At 40.1% G+C, this 15,162-nt stretch overlaps 1 protein-coding gene across 1 annotated transcript in view; it reads right to left on the bottom strand.

Annotated features, from left to right (window-relative positions):
• The window catches only part of LOC119024072 (c-Maf inducing protein), a 63,164-nt gene extending 56,341 nt beyond the window's left edge, over positions 1–6,823 (bottom strand). The window contains exon 1 of the mRNA XM_037106500.1: positions 5,900–6,823. Coding sequence (XP_036962395.1) covers positions 5,900–6,223 — 324 coding nt within the window. The 5' untranslated portion in view covers positions 6,224–6,823. The remainder of the gene's footprint in view (positions 1–5,899) is intronic.
• Positions 6,824–15,162: the final 8,339 nt, after the last annotated feature.

Below are 15,162 nucleotides of genomic sequence, written 5' to 3'. Positions count from 1 at the left end.
AGAGCGAAGAATATGGGATATCGCTGACAAGCCAACTCGTAGACACGATTGCTGTATAGAGGCCGTCACCAGCTGCAACAACTATTTTCACCATCAATTAATCTAACAAATTATTTCCAAGATTCATTCCAAGTTCAGATTACTTCACATGTCCAAATAACATTCCTCAATACAAAGACCATCCATTTACTATCATAAAAGACAAAGATTAAAATTGAAATTGCTGGCAGCTCATTTTCTTTTGATCAGCTAATTGATTGGTTTTCTAATTGATACAGCTCTGAATAACACTGGCTTTGTTGTACCCGTCAAAACACAGAGAAAGATGTCAGTATTATAGAAGTAGAGAAAAAGCTTTCCATCATACCAGTTACTGCACTCTGCTGTGGACATGTTCATTGTGCTAACTGGGTTTGCTGCTGCACAACAGTCCAGTCCATCACTGCCCAAGCCAATACCTCAGTTTTTGGCAGAGACTTTGCGCTATTGAGTTAGCTAGCTGGTAAACAACAAGCTTATGGGCTGTGTACTGTACTACTGTAGTGTACTACTGTATTATCTCATGTCTAACATTTAGAAGAAAAACACCTCATATTATCATAATTTATTTAAACAATGAAAATGGCTATTGTTAGTTTTCAAATGGAAAAGAATTTAGTGGGCTTTTTTATAAGGCTGTCATTTCCAAATATACTGGATTTTTTTCCCAGAATATTCTATTCATTATTTGCTGTTGGGATATTAAGAGATTTTCTACAAATATAAGAAAATAACTAACCATCCCGAAATTTAAAATGTCTGACAACAATTCCAATGATCCAACGCTGCTTACATGTTTTGTTTTAACTGCATGACCCTTAAGGCAAGGGTGTACTGACATACTGTCACACTGCTTTCTGGTTGGTGGTTAGTCGGAAAAATAGGCTTATATATAGTCCCAGAAAAAACCTGCCCATTTTTCACGCCGCAGCCACAATCAGTAGAGACTCATATGCAGTGGAGCTCACAGCAAACCATTTACACCCAACTCTGGGAAATATACATTTGTACACACATATGAACATATATAAATATATGTAGTTCTGAGTAAATGTTTTATGCTTTCTGGCAATAAATGTACACACACACATATACAGGATATATATATACATCTGTAAAGTACTTAGTAACCATGTGTCATGTCATTGTCCATGACATGTATCCCTTATCACTTTCCAAGGGGTTGCAGGGTGTTGCTGCTGGAGGGCAGGGTACTCCCTGGACAAGTCACCAGCTCATCGCAGGGCCCTCACTGATGAGCAATGTCTCACTCAAGGACACTTCAACATGCAGCTCAGCCCTGCCCGGAGCCAGGATTTGAACCATTTGAACCAGCGACCTTCCGATCGCTAGTCGACCTGCTCTACCCGCTGAGCTACAGCCAGGAGCTGAGATTTTCAACATGGCTGCTGCGTGGTTCAAGGGCGTGCAACGTTGCATTTGTCTGGACTACAATGATACCGTTAATAAATTATTTCAGAAATGCTTTACCAATTCCGGTAGCATTGTTGACAGTAACCACCATCGTCACATGTGCACCAGAGCCAATCACTGCACACCATAGCCACGTGCGCACCAGAGCCAATCACTTCAGATCTCACTTCCACAACAAGCAGATTTATACCTGCAGCAGCGCGAGCTGGACCGGGATTTTACCAGCGGTTCGGTCTTGTTCTGTGCATCTACACTGATTGTTGTGGTTTAATGAGACTAAACGAGTTCATTTTGGCCTGAGGAGATCCAGATACACGACGACAACAAAGTGGAATCAGAATCTGTGGATGTTCGTGTGTAGCTAGCTGCTAGCCCAACCCCACGGCCCACCTCCTGAGTTGACAGACACACTGGCTACTCCAAAACTGGACTTACGGTAAATGATGTTCATCACATTTGCTTTGTGTCTGGTGCACGAAGAAACGGTTAAAACGGGCTTTTGTCACGAAAGTGTCTGTAAGGGGCAAGTGTTTACAAGCAATAAAACACATTCCTATTGGTGGAAAAAGGCATCACACCAACCAATCACAAAATGATGGCAAACCACGTGATTTGGTTGCTGAGGAGGAACAGGGGAAGTTGTGGGAGTGACAGGGCGGAAGAGTGACAGCAGCAGTGATGGTATAGAGACAGCGAGTTTTGAGAGTTGAAAGATTTGTGACATACAGCATGTTTGGGGTGTATAGTGTGTTATGTTGTGTTGAGTTTAGTGTGTAGTAGAGTCGTTTTTTTTGTTTTGTGAGTCAAAATAGTGAGGAGATTGCTGAATGTGGAGCAGGCAGTGCAGCTGGAAGGAGCTGAGGGAGCCCTGAGCCTGAGGTATTGCCTGCATTTAAATGTAAATAGTTATATATAACTTTGTAAATTTCAAACACTTATGCACAAATTTAGCAAACAACAATTTATATTTGCATGATAGGTAATAAAAATGGTTTGTTAAACATATTTGCAGTTTTCACAGTAAAAAAATCTAACTTTTTCCTACAAGGATTTTGTTTTTTTGTGATTTTAGGTCCATTGTATCATTGTCAAAATGAAAAAATAACTGTGTACTCACATGTGAGATTGTGCTGAAAGTAATGACACCAAACAAGGCAAGGTAAATAGTTTTTAAGGTGAAATATAATGGTAAAATCAAAAGTAGTCAAAAACAGCGAATTATACCCTGGAATATCAAATTTCATGACAAACCTAAATATCCCTGAAGTCCCACCTTCAAACACAGCCTCATTTGGCCATCCATGAAAAAGCTACATAACCTCCCAATTTTCTATAGGAATACATACTTCCTACAGGCAATGCACTAGTCAACTGAAGTACAAGCCCCTCAGAATTGTACTTAAGCACAAAAGTAAATGCATTTTATTTTACCTTTATTTTACCAGGATTATTTCCACTGAGATTAAGAGTCTCTTTTACAAGGGAGTCCTGGCAAAGACAGCAGCACATAAGGAACAAACAACAATTAAAACAAACATCATAAAAATGTTTACATAAACGAAAGATGCACCTGACTTGAAACAATCAGCAAACTGCATCAAGACAATGACTTAAGTAACAGAGCATATGTAATAAATGCTCAGACGGTCCTTAATCCCATTTTATAACCTTCTATATTCTATGCTCTATACTAGGTGAAAAACCTTTTAAAAGCACTTTCACCAAAGACGATGCTGTTTAGGTTTTTGCACCGCAAAACTTGTTTGTTTGCAGCCTACCTAAATAAGCAGAGTTGGGATTAAAACTCAAAATAGTAATCTATTACACATTTCTCATTTTAAAGTAATGCATTACTTTACTTCTTTCTTTCCCATACCAAGTCATTTATTACACTACTTCACATTAGATTTGCGTTACTTTGCAGCATTTTCTGGGTGCGTTGTCACACAATTAGATTATAACATAGATTAGATATGGCCAGATAAACCATATTCTAATGGGGAGGACATACATAAAAGATTGATTTAATGGTTTTAAATGGCATATGAGCTGCTTAACAGGCCAAAGAAACATAGTAGCTAGCATGCAAAACAATGGCCTTACAGTAGAAGTATAGACCAGCTCGTTTGACATGCTTGTCCTTGAAGAAGTCATTATACCTAATGGGGAAAGGCTCTCGCACCATTTGTCAGACAATCTCCATGCATAAAACACAAGTTTGATGATTTGTCTCTGTCCATCAAAGAAATTATTTGATGCAAGTAACAACACTCATTTGATCATTTGATTTGTGACTGTAGTGTGATTACTGAATTGAGGAATGTTAAATTACTCTGAATTGCATTACCCCCAACAATGGTTAATAGCCTAACAGCATCCCAAACAAGGATGTCAGCCATCAGTTTTATCATCATAGCCAGTGTATGCTAACAACGGGAGAAAGCCTCCATTACATAATGCTTGATGATCAAGGGTCATCTATCCAAACATTTTTCATGGATTCACTGATTAATGAATACCCTTTCAGTGTGTCACTAACTTTGGTCACCAAGTAACACATTCAACAACAAGCTAATGAATAAAATCAATCAACAAGTAATCAGTGATGATGAGAAAAAATGAAAAGCCAAAACTAATCCGAAAGACAGATCAACCAACCATCAATCACTTTAGATGTTAAAAGATTTTTCATTAAAGGGTTATCATTCGATAACTGGTATAATTTTCTTTATTGTGATAAATGATTAAGATTGTGAAGTGACTTTAAAAATTCATTCATCCCTTAAAACAAGCACATAGACCAAGTTCAGGTGTGTTTAGCCTGAGCTACATCCACAAGTCTTTCCTGCAATGGTAAGAGTTTCCAAGAGATTACAAACCACAGTAAACAATTGAGCAAACTCCTGCAGCATGGTTGTGATAGGCAAACATCCAAAAAGCGTCTAACGAGGTGTGATGATAAAACAATCAGCCAGGCTTTATGGAAAATGTCAGATGTGTTGATAACAACAGAGGGGGAAATAAAGGCTTTTGTTATTTTGGCATTATACTGCTTACTAACTAACACTTACCACTGATTACCACTGACTTGACTCCTGTTGTGATTCCTCCTGGCCTCTGTGCTTGTTCTGTGCTGCATATGTTTACATTTGTAAAGAAGACTATAGAAAATAGTGTGGATATTTTATATTAAGGCATATAATAAATCTAGAGTTTCTGAAACCATATATCATTTCGCTGCTGTCTAGAGGTCTCTCAAATACACACTTCTCACACACCTTTTCATAAATCACTTTACCATTGGGTATTACAATATCCATGCATATTTCCATAAAATCTCGAGAACAAATGTTGGCAATTTATGTTTCTTCTCTGATTAATTTTAATTCAACTGACTAGTTCATTAGTTGACTAGTCATTGCAACTCTAATGTATGGCTTAGCAGCCATCTCGCCCCGCTTTCACATCGCCACCATCCTGTCCACCTCCAGATTTGAATATGAACGTGAAATGACACGAACTGTAGAAAATAATTTATGACAGATACAACTTTGAAGTGGTTTACAGTAAAACAAAATACCATATAATTCTGGTGACAGGAGGAATATTTATGATGACATACTGTACACACCTATTGGCATTGAATGGATTATACTGAGAACAGCGAAACATATAGCCATATCAGCAACATGGAAAAATCGTCTATGTATCCCTGAAGCTAAAACCTCTTGTAAGGTTGTTATAACACACTAATACTAATATTATTGACGATGGCACAGTATTAGAGTATCATCTTTTCTCTCTATTATGCAATCCTTCCATAAGACTGTAAGAATGCAAAACATAAACACCAGTTTGTTATGGGGATGCAGGCTGGTGCAGTAGGGGTTCTCAACTGGTTTCATGACACAACAGGCCTTCGGACCCCCTGCTGATGGTTTTTATTTCCTAGGACTAAGATCTTCTGATGAATTATTCAAAGCAATCTTCTAAAAGCATCCTGGGAACAATGGCCCCGAGGGGACACATAAAGACACACACATAGAACCCTAAAACACAAATCCACAGGTTTCAGACAGTTCCACTTGAGGGGCCTTGCTGTGAGAACCAGATGCGGTCACAGGTACAGTAAAGTGTTGCACGCGGAAGTGATGGAGAGTGGTGAATGTAGGCCTCAGCAACAGTGTTGCCGATATTATCAACAGAACGGCCGATGGAGGCAGTACTACGCTGCTTTCTTGTAAACTGCGTCAACAACAGACAGTGCGTAATATCGGTGTGCAACTGCTGCGTTCAGACAAGAAAAGACAAACGCCAAAGCTGTCTGTGGAATGTGAAACGCAGCACATTATAACACACACACACACACACGCACGCACTCTCTCTCTCTCTCACACACACACACACACACGCGAAAGCAACTTACGGTGGCCGATGTCAGACTGCTTTCTGTGAGCGTGAGGTGGTGCGGCTCCCATCTCCGCAAGAATTTGGAGGTGAGGATCTTGCTGAGGAAGGTGCGGGGGTGTTTGACCACGCACACTTGGATGTCCCCCTCGTGGAGTAGCTTGTATCGCATCCCGCTGCTGCTGCAGTGGTGCAGGGTTCTCTTGCACGGCCCTGCACCGAGCTTGGTGTTATTATTACCTTCCGACATCTCCCCCAGCAGAGGCTTGTTCTCCTCACACTGATAAAACTGGTTGTTGTGCAGCTCGTTGCCGCCGCCACCGCTGCCGCTGTTGAAATCCATGGTTCAATAATCCAGCAGTTTATTGTTTCCAAATGTTACTCTCAGGCAGAGGAGGGTGAACGCGTCGCGACCAAACAACAATCCAACATATATATAAAAAATACAAGTGGATAAGGTCGTTGGGATCGAGCCCGAGACGGAGTACCTACCTACCAACCGCTTTAACAAGACTCAATGGCTGTAGACACGGCGGAGACAGGCGCAGATATACCACCCAACTGTCTTATGGTAGGATATCAAGACGGACTAAGGTTTTCATGATACGGTGCAAATAATCAACCACTTCCCTCCCTGTACAATGCCCCATGAACTGCCTCCACGGTGCGCGTCTTGCCTCCCCTTTACCACCAACGAGCTATTCAATATGTTAGGGCCATGGCCTTATCCATTCCGTCCGCCCCGCGGCGAAACACAATAATCCACAGCAAGGAAAGCATGGGAGTAACGACTAAACGACAGAAATATCCAAAGGCGGCGAGTCTCGTCTCCTCCGTTAGGTTTTGTGGTCATTACAGGCTCCCTGGCACGGTTTCCTTTTATTCAGTCTTTTCCCCTATCTAGGTGTAAAGGAGCCAGCACTCTTCGGCAGCTGCGCGCCGATTGGTTCCTCGTAGTTCATGTGATACCGGAATGACGTCAATGGGGAGGCGAGCGGATGAGCCGTGTGTCTTTTGCGCTTCACTGTCTGCCGAGGGCTCAAGCTCATCACCTAACCCCTCCTCCACCCCCTCCTCCGCTAACCCCCCCGGGCACAAAAAATGAAAGAGGAGTTCCAGTGAATCCATCACTTTTCCTTGGAAATGATGCTGTGTCGACCTCAGAGATTAAAGTCAGCAACTTTGCGTGTATTACGGAGCCTCAGACATGACATTGTAAAAGAAAAAAAAAAAGTAATAATAATAATTGTGGCCACAATATAGCCATAACGTGAGCATGAAATACTACTTCGTGGCCACAAGATACTATTTCGTGACCACGAATGAAGTTTAACGTGCGCACGAAATACTACTTTGTGGCCACGAAGTAGGTACTAATTAATAATATTAATATCATTCCTGGACAGCTCGGTAAGCAAATTGAGCGCACCTTCTGTAGAAACCTACGTGATGTCCTTAAGGTGTCTTACCTTGTTCTGACCTAGTCAATATCTTGTTATCCCACATTTAGGCAGTCATTTAATTAGGCTTATGATATAGTGAGCTTTTAATCTTCTGTGATTTTTTTGAAGGACAAATGTGCAGAGAGCACTACAGACACCTTCAGTAGTTCAGTCAGAGCAACAACATGCAAATCAATACAAACTAGATTCTGATCACTGGTAGACTATAGGTTCCCTTCCCTACTGTACGGCTGCGTACAGAGGCATCATTAAACGCTGCGGCTCATATAGTCGATGTATTCCCTCAGCTGAGAGTCTGACACACATGATGCTACTTTCAAAGGAGATGATCAGTGAAAGGCACTGCCTAAATGCGAGATAACACGATACTGATTAGAAGAGAATAAGATAAGACGCTCACCTTAAGGACATCACGTAGGCTATTGCAGGTTCCAGAGAAGGTGCGCTCGATTTGTATACCGAGCTGTCCAGGAATGACATTCATATTATTAATTGGTATTTCGTGCGCACGTTATTCCTACTTTGTGGCCACGAATTAGTGTTTTGTGTGCACGTTATAGCTATATTGTGGCCACAATTTATTATTATCATTTTTCAACCATGTCATATCTGGGGCTCCGTAGTATATGAAGCAACAGTAGCACAGAAAATAAATATTATATTGAATGAGCTTACAAAATACCCACTAAATGTTTTCCCATTATCCATGTATGCAGTTTCACTGAGTCTAAAACTGCTTCACATCCTGTCTGATCATACATTTAGGATGAACATTCCTCTTGCATCATCATGTGCCCAAAATTTCCACTTGTACATAGTTTTAGCTAAATTGATCGTACAGATTCCTGTGAAAAAACACAGCCATTCTCCCCAGACAATGAACCTCCTCTCATTTTGGACAATCTATGAGTTTACATATGGTGAGATGAACAGGTTTGAATACAACATGCACAATTTGCAGTGGGTATTGGATGAACCTTATTGAAGATAAGTGTCCACATGCATGAGATACTGCGTAATTCATGGAGGAAGGAGCTATTTCAATGTATTTATTCTAAGATCTATTCTGTAGTATGACCTTGAAGTTAAATGTGACACGTTAGCACTCCAAGCAGTAAGAATGACAGGAGCATCAACATGTTATATATTCTGAATATTGATATTGTATTGTGTAATGAATATTACAGCCTCTAGGGGCCATTAGCTAACAGTAACAGTTCTGCTACTCCCAGTGATAAATTCTACCATGTCAGGTTTGGAGTTTGAGTTACAGCTTTGCCACATGTAGGCATAGATTTATCACCACTTAAAGAAACATCCCTAACCCTAACACTAGTCACTTATGAATTGCTCATGTTTCCATGTGCTCGGTTTTTTTTAACCTCATGTCTGTCTGCGTGTCTGTATCTGTGTGTCATCATGGTACAATGTAGTCTTGGAGAAACACCTATTATAGGGGGAACTACCCAAGAAGCAGTTTTGAGTTCTTTGATAGGTGTGTATGTGTGAGTCCATCAGTATGTCTGTCTGTCAGTGGATATATTTTGTCATTTCAATGGTGCCAAAGGGAGTAAGATGCAGTCACAAAACCTTACCGGTGTGTAGTGAGAACAAAATTAATGGTCAAAGGTGGTTGTGGTCTGGTCTAATTCAGCTATTGAGTATTATTTTTTGCTGTCATCATTTGAACAGCGTAATTTGTATGTCTTCTACTCTGGTCAACAGATCAAGTAAACTAGAATAGCTCTCAGTAGAATGCATTACCTCCGCCAAGGCCCAGCAGGCAGCTTTATTTCAATCAAGTCTTATCCATTATCAAATTCTATAGCCCCACACTCTTAATTTCAATGCACCAATAACTTCCTAACCACGATTTAAGCTTGTCAGATCTGCATCAAATTGTACTCACTCATAAATACCAGCCACCTAAATATGCTGGATTTTCATCAAGGTCCATGCATTATTTAATGGGAAACTAATGAATATTTGAAAAGACACACTATCTAACAATATTAAAGAGAGTGAGAAAATACATCCCGGATCTTCCCCTGTATCTAAAGTTAATGGGGTCTATTCTGGGCTGAGACCCATCCCCCACCTAAATTTGGTAGCAACCTGTTCAGTATTTTTTGTATAATCCCGCTGAAAAACCGACCAATCGAGAAGCAACAAACAAAGAATGATGAAGACATCTTTGGTGGGGGTAATAAAATAAAAAACATGTTTAAAAAGAAAGTCAACCCCAGGCAAAAGGGACTGATGATAATTTTTCATCTGTAATCTCCCTCTGGTGTAGTGTCATCTCTGTTTTTTTCCTCAAGCATTCCAGCATCGACTTTAGGAGTACCATACCTAAAAAAAAAATGACAGTATATATACTATAATATATGCATAAAGTAAGTAAGAAAAAAAACCTATATTAATTATTATAAACTGTATTAGTTTTTTGCGCCTGTTATTCTCAGGGAGAGAGGTATTTTGAGGTCATAAAATTGCAATTTTTTTGCCTGGATATTCCCTCAGAAAACAAATGTTAAGTGTCCATTTTAAGCAATGTTATATATCATATATTTGAACTTGGACCATGTAAGACTGTATGATGTGGACCCGTTGTGTTTTCCATCTAATAGGTGCAAGCATCTGCAGGCATTAAAAAAGTGAGGAAAATAAATACATTTTTCAGTGCTTTCAAACTCTTATAGTTTAAAATGAATAACTTGGGAAAAAGAATTCAGCGCATATTTATTCAAAAGACACCAAACCAAGCTTGCACTGAATGTGCTTTGTGCTAGACTGGGACAGGTGTTTTAGGATAATTTCACAGGTTTACTTAAATTCAATTAACTATGAAATTACTTAATTGTTTATTACATGATTTGTATTTTAGAGATATTATACTGATTTGGTTTGTGTCCAATGAGTGGCAGTAAACTCATGTCGTTTCATAAACTGTATAACTTAAAGTAGAAAATAGAAAAAAAAAAAAAATCTTTCAAAGACAAACTGAAAAGCGAACCGCAGGTCAAATGTACCATCACTTATATTTTACACATGAAGGAATGGTATCATCTGTAAAGTGCAGGTGAAAAAAATCTGGCTTGATGACTTCACATCACTGTTCTGAAACTCACAAAGGAATTAACCCAAGGGAACAAGGCTTTTAAAATGTTGGTGAGAGTTAAGGCGAGCAGCGAGGTGTAACAGTCTGTATCCTTCTGCTCCCCTAGAGCCATCTGAACCATGTTCAACTCCTGTTCACACAGAAATCTTCTCCATTTTAGCCTTCATAGTTTTCGTCAAATATTTGGAAGAGAGGCTTCACAGCGAACTAGCTCAGTGGGGCTGAATCACAACAACAACCACCTCAGTAACACTTCTGAGGTTTCCACAAGTTTCCACCAGGATACCTTGCATTTCTCTTCAAGTCTGATTTTCTTTCTGCTCCACACCCAGTCCCCCATCAGTGGAGTCTCTCCTGGTGCAACACCACTGGTACTCCAGCCTTGTTCTGTAGATGGGTTACAGGCTGTCTGCTGTTTTGAAAACAGTCAGTGAAAACCAAAGGGGGAAGAAATAAATGCAGTAAGAATGTAATGTGTTACTGAGCCAGACTGATGTACTGATTTGGCAATAATATAAATGACTTGATATCTGAGGACATTATAAATTAGTGCTAGAAATCCATGATGAACATCGTTAAATAGAAGTATTACATTTGTGAATTTAAGATGTATGCCAGCATTTGAGCACAGTATCAGAGGACCTGACACAATTGTATTACATACTGTATTTTGTTACTGAAGCAATCACTACAACACTGATTGAGGGAAGGAAGCCCTAAAACTGAAATGCTTTTAAAGAGACACTTAAGTGAGATTTACAATGAAAAAGGATTGAATGAAATCTTTTTACCTATAATAGGTTTGACTTTGGAGAAAAGAAATTTGAATTGCGGATGGACACCAATGCTTTGCAGTTAACATTTGTTAATCTGCATCTGCTGTTTGTTGGAACTGTCAGTTATTTAGGACTCTTGGTCCTTGTGTTAACAGGGAGCATGTTGGATTAATAAACCCTATGCTTTTTTATTTAGGATCAGCCAGTTATGTCAAGTGCAGTGCAAGTAGTGAATAAGATTAATAATCTTTTGGGCAACATCGCTTTCTTTGTCTCCCTCCCTCCCTCTCTCACTGCAAACATGATTTTGTACCTGATACTTTAAGTGCCATGACAGCAACCCCTCCCCCACCCCACATCAGTCACAGGAACTAGTCCTGGGAGTGGTCACAAGAGCTCACTTAAATTGAATTACCGCCATCCTGGTCCTGCTACGTAATCCTGTTAATCCCTTGTCTAGACTTTTCCTGATCAACACACACACAATGTATAGTGCTAATGCTGATAAACTCAGCTAGACACTGAATTTACACTTAACACATTTTTACCTTAGTAGGAACACATAAGGCACCTTAATTTTGCACCTACATGAGAAATCTTTAATAGAACACAACCTACTGAAGATAACATGACCACTTGTAAGTGGGACTAAAGGGCCCCACACACCGCCCAGTTGTCCAACTCCCTTATCCAACCACTCTCCGACCGCTCTGTTGCCTCTTGTATAACCCGTTCAGCAGAAAAGTTGCAATGAAACGCACCATTTCAACGTGCTACCTACTGTACGTTCTGCGCTTGCGCGAGGTGCAATAAGCGGGTGGCGCTTGCGCTATAAGTTAGAAACGAGAGGCTTTTGCACGCAACTCTCTTTACTTTCGATCAAAACGAAACTTAACTATTTCAGATAAAACCGCTGCATACTAAACATGCAGCGAGGCAATACAAATTAATTCGTCCTAAACGGACATAACCACTAGTCTCGTGCCAGTATTGCAAAACATGAGAATAGGGAATGACGGAACGGAGAGCGTAGAAAACCAACGCGCACACAGTATTTCGCCCCTCCCACACGTCGCGCTGATTCGCTAGCACACCACCAATCAGAGAATCCAATAGCTCAGATGTCCGACAGCCCTCCGCCTCAGACTTTGCATGCTGAGTCTGAACAGACAACTTCCGAACGGCCCCGAAGGCTTCTAACGTAGCTGAACACTCCAAACATATTTGTTCCCGACCTCGTCCGAGTCTCTCCAACCGCTTCAGATGTCCAAGGCAGGAACACACCGGCCCAACCGTTGGACGTCTGAAGAGACTCAGACGAGATCGGGAACAAATATGTTTAGTGTTGGATTCTCTGATTGGTGGTGTGCTAGCGAATCAGCGCACGAGACTGGCAGGAGACTGGTTGTTATGTCTGTTTAGGACGAATTAATTTGTGTTCGTTTGGTAATTCCTCCCTGCATGTTTAGAATGCAGCTGTCCTTATCTGAAATAGTTAAGTTTCATTTTGATCGAAAGAAAAGAGAGTTGCGTGCATAAACCTCTTGTTTACAACCCACAATACAAGCGCCACCCGATTATTGCGTCTCGTGCAAGCGCAGAACGTACACGCTACTGTGCAGTAGGCAGCACGTTGAAGCAGTGTGTTTCAATGCAACTTTTCAGCTGAAGGGGTCAGACAAGAGGCAACTGAGCAGTCGGAGAGTGGTCAGATAAAGGGAAATGGACGTCTGGGCGGTGTGGGGGCCTTTACTAGCTATGAATCCATCTTGTGCAGAACAAGATATCACATCAACTATTGGTCAAATTGACAGGAAATGTATAATGGATACTAATTGGTCCACAGAGGAGAATCCCTAGTGGTTTTGTCGTCCTCTCAACCAGGTCGACTGTCAGGTCAGTTTCACCTTGGTCACTTTTGGCTCAGCTTGATCAGCTTCTTAGTGAACATCGCTGGACACAATACAGAGACAGAACACAGCCTGAGACAGACAGATGCCAGTTTGAAGACAGACTTCAATACAGAGGTGATTTACGGACCAGGGGGAAGAGCAGTAGAGTGTGATAGAGTTGGGCATCAGCAGGGGGTGGACTGACTTGAAGTGATAGTTCAGTTATACTGTGAAGGGCATGTAGTGCCAAAGGAACAGGCTGTTTAACAGCAACGTTGTTTTATTTGAATTGTATATCTTTGGATAAGGACAAACTTTGAATCACTTCTTTTAAGCCTCACTTCTGGTAAAAGTCCAAGAAAAGCAAAATCTTCAAATCTTCAATCCTACTATGGACCACAGAAATCGAAGCTACATTAATAATGTACAGTGGTGCTTGCAAATTTGTGAAACCTTTAGAATTTTGAACATTAGATTTTCACATAAGTCCTAAAAGCTGATCAAGAGAACCCTATTAAACACATAGGACACAAATATTATACATAGTTATTTATGTATTGATGAAAGTTACATATCTGTAAGTGACAAAAGTATGTGAAACTCTAGGATTGGCAGTTAAAAATAGTTGTTAATACTCATCAGGCAAGAAAAGGTTACAAAACCATATTTAAAGAGTTTGGACTCCACCAATCCATTGTCAGACAGATTGTGTACAAATGGAGGAAATTCAAGAACATTGTCACCTTACCCAGGAGTGGTCAACCAACAAAGATCACCCCAAGGGCAAGACGTACAATCGTCAGCGAGGTAGCAAAGGATCCCAGGGTAACTTCTAAGCAACTAAAGGTCTTTCTCACATTGGCTAATATAAATGTTAATGAGTTCATTGTCGGGAGAACACTGAACAATTATAGCTGCTGCGCAGTGATGGGTCGGGTCTGGGCTATTTTTGGCAAATTTAGGCAATTCTGAGCAACAAACAGGAGAATAGGAAGACAAGACAGTTGACAATGGGACAATAATGTCCATTTTGGACAACTTGAGGCTTGAACGCCCAACTTCTGGAAGCAAAAACTGCCATCTATCGCACTGAGCTAATTGGCAAGTGATAAGACAACAGTGGCTTCACAAGTTGAGTAAGCCATTCACTGTTGTGCGGGCAAATTTGAAACCACTGTAAAAAATTCATTTATCAAGACAAAAATCTGAAAATACACATATTGCAGCATGGAGATGTTGGTAATTTGTTTTTAAAAATGATTGATTTGCTCCATAAGTGAATAACTGATGTTTAAAAATGCTGCTTGCATTGACTGCAATTATTCACATGAGAGCAGAATTCAAAATGTTCTCAAAAAGGTAAAATGTTTTAAATTTTTAAAAAGGTAGGTAAAATTAATATTTGTCAAACATCATCTACCATGACCCTAAAAATGTTCAATTTTTTTTTCTCGAACATTGAAGATTTATTCATCAATTTTCAGGTATATGTTTACAGTGGTATTCACATTAAACATTTTCATGCACTGTAGGCAAAAATTGTGGGAGGAGATTTTTTTTTTTTTAATAAGTTTTACAGTTTAAACAAAAAAACCCCAGAGTGATGGACTTCATAATTTTTAATAGGTTTAAATGTACAAAAGTTTCTTTAGTATTGGGGCTACAGTTTGATGAAAGTGTTAAGTTCTAGTGGGTTGATTTGTTATGAATTTTCAATGTTTTGAACTTTAGATGCTTGCTGTAGCGCCACCATCAGGACTATTGGCTTGGGTTTACAGCTGAGGTAATCTGGCATGAGACTGGATCTTTATGCAAAATTTGTTTAGCTTTCACCTGTGGGCTGGTCCAAGCTATTTGTTTTTATTTAATTTAGAGGCTTGCTGTGATGCCACCATCAGGACAATCGTCTTGTGTTTCATGTTGAGGACATCTGACATTTTGATCTGTCATCATCATCATCATCATCATCATCCTTGCTGGGTCTCAAACCCACAACCCCTGACACCAAGAACCAGCACCTAACTCACTGA

The sequence above is a fragment of the Acanthopagrus latus genome, chromosome 8, assembly GCF_904848185.1.
Source record: "Acanthopagrus latus isolate v.2019 chromosome 8, fAcaLat1.1, whole genome shotgun sequence".
Classification (NCBI taxonomy): Eukaryota; Metazoa; Chordata; class Actinopteri; order Spariformes; family Sparidae; genus Acanthopagrus; species Acanthopagrus latus.
Note: the sequence above shows the minus strand (reverse complement) of the source record. Positions and strands in the feature narration are given on the sequence as shown.